Source organism: Tenebrio molitor, chromosome 4 (genome assembly GCF_963966145.1).
Source record: "Tenebrio molitor chromosome 4, icTenMoli1.1, whole genome shotgun sequence".
NCBI classification, from domain to species: Eukaryota; Metazoa; Arthropoda; class Insecta; order Coleoptera; family Tenebrionidae; genus Tenebrio; species Tenebrio molitor.
In genome coordinates this window covers 18,650,756-18,654,746 of record NC_091049.1, presented here as the reverse complement: position 1 = coordinate 18,654,746, position 3,991 = coordinate 18,650,756, and the positions used below count along the sequence as shown (strand labels likewise).

General features: G+C 31.0%; 1 protein-coding gene across 1 annotated transcript; it reads right to left on the bottom strand.

The window, feature by feature from the left end:
• Window positions 1–565: 565 nt before the first annotated feature.
• On the bottom strand, window positions 566–3,516 carry LOC138128649 (cytochrome P450 4C1-like). The gene is made up of 8 exons (XM_069044858.1): window positions 3,248–3,516; window positions 2,998–3,189; window positions 1,908–2,093; window positions 1,778–1,844; window positions 1,598–1,724; window positions 1,156–1,546; window positions 925–1,104; window positions 566–871 (listed from the first exon to the last, which is right to left on the bottom strand). Exons 1-8 carry the CDS (start codon window positions 3,435–3,437, stop codon window positions 702–704), a joined length of 1,503 nt encoding a protein of 500 aa, XP_068900959.1. The 5' UTR covers window positions 3,438–3,516; the 3' UTR covers window positions 566–701.
• Window positions 3,517–3,991: the final 475 nt, after the last annotated feature.

The window sequence follows — 3,991 nt, the reverse complement described above, 5'->3', positions numbered from 1 at the left end:
TGGCTTAAATTTTTCCAAAGGAAATAGTCAGTAAACTACAAATTTATAATAATGACTGTGCAACAGAAAGAAAACAGAAAAAAAATAAAACAATGGGATGGTTTTAGTAACCCAAACAGGCTCAAATTAGGTGTTACACAATTTTACTGTTTTCTCGAAAAATTTTAATTATTTCATAATTTTAATTATTTAATTAATTTGTCGAAGTAATTTACACTTTGAAGTTTTGCCATCGCAGCCTTTTACATTGCTCCAGCAATAGTTCTTCACAAGTTCTTATTTAAAAATTATCAGGTATAATTGCCCTAGTGATTGAGAAATTCCCGACAATTTTGTGTTGGTGATCACGAGTGTCAAATTAAAATTATAATCAAAATATCAATTCATATTTAATTAATATTGTTAATAATAATGTGTTTTCTTCAAATAAATGCTATGAAATCTCTGATTTAAGTGAGATGTAAAAAAATTGTCAAAAAATTGTCGATAATTTGTTACCGTGAAAAATTATGGCGTAATTCCAATTTGATTTTGAATTTACTAAATGAAATCAAAACAACCAATATAATTTTTGAAAATATTATTATTTCATTGAATATGATATAATCATAACTATGACCTTAACAATTATGTTTAATATAATTAAAATTAAAAGTATTCATCTAGTTAACAAAATTTTAATATTAATTACCAGTTTAAAATTATTTTTTTCTACTTTCCAGAGTTACTCCATACCCATTTGCACTAGAAATCAGCACATTGATATGAAGTTTCATGGTTTCGATAGATTTGTGCTGAGTTGAAACAATTCGGAAATTTCTCATCATATTTGTTAAAGAAACTTTCATAGACATCATAGCGAATGTCTTCCCTAAAAACAGAAACAATATAAAATCTGAAAAGTGCTACTCAAAAATGTTATACCAATGCAATTTCTGGGGGGAATACTAAACGGCATATACGAATAACGAGGCCTTTTTTCAACTTCTTCTGGCAAGAATCTGTCAGGATTAAATTTTAATGGATCAGGCCAATATTTTGGATTTCTATGTATAAAATGTACAGGAATTAACAGTTGACTGCCTTCAGGGATGACAACGTCACCTGGAAGAAATTCATTATTAATTCTGTAGCTCAAGGAGTAGAGAAATTTACGTATTTTGATATCTTCCAGAACCTCTCGGAACTGACAAGGTCCAACTGGGAACAATCTCATCGTTTCTCTGATAACCCTCTCAGTATATTCCATCCGAGTTAAATCGTCTAAAGTTGCATCTCTATCGCTATCTCCAAAGATGTCGTAAACCTCTTTGTAAAGCTTTTGCTGAATGTCTTGGTGCAAGGCTAACATAATTGTTGCAAAACTCATCGTAAGAGCTGTTGTGTCGCTGCCTGCGCAAACCATCGTTTGTGTTTCTTCCATCATTTCTTTGTCGGTCCATATACCCTCTTCTTCGGTAACTTTAAGCAAGTAACTTAAGAAATTTTTATTGTTACTGCTGTCAGCTTTTTGTTCTTTGATTAACTGTTTCTTTTTTTCAAGAATCTTAAAGTAACACAATGAACAACACATAGTTAAAACATTATTTAAGCTCACCTTTCTGATATGACCGAAACCGTAGGTAACAACATCGTTTAACTGTTTTTTATATCCGAAAATGTTCCACAAAAATTCAAAATGGTAAAGTGGATTAAAGAAGCGGGACCCTATATAGATGGCACCTCTGAAACAATAAACTTGAAGCTCTGCGGTAATTTATTATTTATGTATTATTACTCAGCAACCCTCAACATATATTCGTTTTGAACGTTGAGATCGGCCGAATCTACTCCCATGCATGTGTCTACAACGATAACATTGCTTAGAATAAGTACTTTTTTTAAATTATTAGAAAATATCAACTAACCACAAATCATTCTAAAAGTAGATTCGCTAAATCGTTGAAAGATGTTTGTTTCACATTTGACATAGTGCTTTTTTAACTCGGCCATTAATTCGTTTGAGCGTTTCACAAAAATATCAAAATATGAGTTCAAAATGGATTGATTGAATGTTTGATTAATTGTTTTTCTATGGGTTTTCCATCTTGAAACTGAAACAGAATTAACATTTTCACAAAACTAAAAATGTGTTTTAATTGATTGATATATACAGGGTGTCCCAGAACTGCTTCCCCAGAGAAAAAAAGGAGAATTTGGGTAAATGTGATAATCCGAATTTTAAAGAAAAAAAGTCCTGTCTCAAGCGACAACCGAGAAAAGACATCCCAAACGTGACCAATCAGAGTTGAGCACCATCAAAGTAGGATGGACGCAATTTCACGGTGCCGGGGTCAAAATTCCAAGTAAACTTTTCGCTGATTGTTGCGATATCAATCATTGTTTTTGCTGTCTAGCAATCTGTCTGATTTTTTTAGTAACATCTGAGGACGAGCTTCTGGGATTGGTGAAATTGAAAACTTTAAAATTGGGTCATGTGAGCTAAAGGAAAATTTGTTTTAGTCATCTTGGAGCCTCTTTTACTTTTTCTATGAGGAGGCAGTTCTGGCACAGGCTGTATTATATACAGGGTGTATGTGAAATACGTGTGTTAATTTTAACGCACCAATTATTGAAACTTAACATTTTGCAAAATTCGCTACAAATTTTTTGCCCTCCAATTTTTACCAAACTTGTCGTTTTGTGTGATTAACTGATCTCTATTTGTTTATAACCATGAAAATTTTAATTTTAGTTATTTAGTTTTATTTTATAACAATGTAATTTTTTTGACAAAGCTCCGTTTCGATAACAACAGAAAATTTTCGGCCTTGTCATAGGAAGGTATACATTTTGATTTATTTCAAATTTTAAATCAATTTGTAACGCTTTTTCGTAAAAATATTATAGAGAAAAGTTTAATAAATTGGCGAGTTCTGTCACTGGTTAAATTTAACACACGTTTTTCAGATACACCCTGTATATTAAATTACTAAATTTATATAATGGATTACATACGTGGTGCAGTTAGTATTCCATGACCAAATGGGGGTTTGAGAAATTCGTATATGTATCCTTTAGAAAGACATTGTTTCATAACATATTCTACATCCTCTGGTTCAGTAACTACAATAAATAAATGGCTACCCAGCCACAGTTTCCCAATTGGTCCATATTTCCGAGCTATTTCCATTGATTTCGGATAAGCGGCTTACAACAAAAATTCGTTAGTTATGTATTCTCTAATAATTAATCAAATTGGCCTTACAATCTATACCTCCGGCGAATTCATGGATGCTTCCCAGGAATGGTAAAGCTAAAGGACCTTTCAACTTCGAAGAATAGTAGTACAACCTACGCCGTTTCCAACAATAATTAATAGTAAACAACACTAACACCACTGATGATAAATAAAACAGGGCACTACTGACGTTAACATTGTATTCTAATCGCTGCATGGCGATATCAAAGTTTAGATTCAGATTTGTATCTTGTGGCACTACGAAACCAAGTATTAATTCTAAAATATCCGCCGCGATTTATATATTTGTTAAAATAACAAAAAATAACCGGTTTTGGTTTAATTTCCGTGGTTCGAAAAGTTTTTCCGTATATCTACAGATAAATGAAACAAGTGTCACAATTAAATATTTATTCATTATTTATAAATAATATATAACGTGTTGTAAATAATAATGTCTTAATATTTTTGCAATGATCTTCTTCAGTACAACAAACATAATTTCTTAATTTCACTAGATTCATTAAAACGAAGGTGAGATATTTACATATTTATGTATGATTTTCGATAGGTATATGTAAGTAAATTATAATTTCAAATTTTCTGTTTGAATCCACAAGGAAAGATAGCTGATTATTGTTTTTTACAAGTTTGTTACAACAAATTTTTGTTCTTGGCAGTGATTAGTTTTATGTTAAAGTTAGCATTTTAATAACATTAAAATATCTAATAGGAAAATTATCCGCGGGCATATTACAATCTTCTACTACA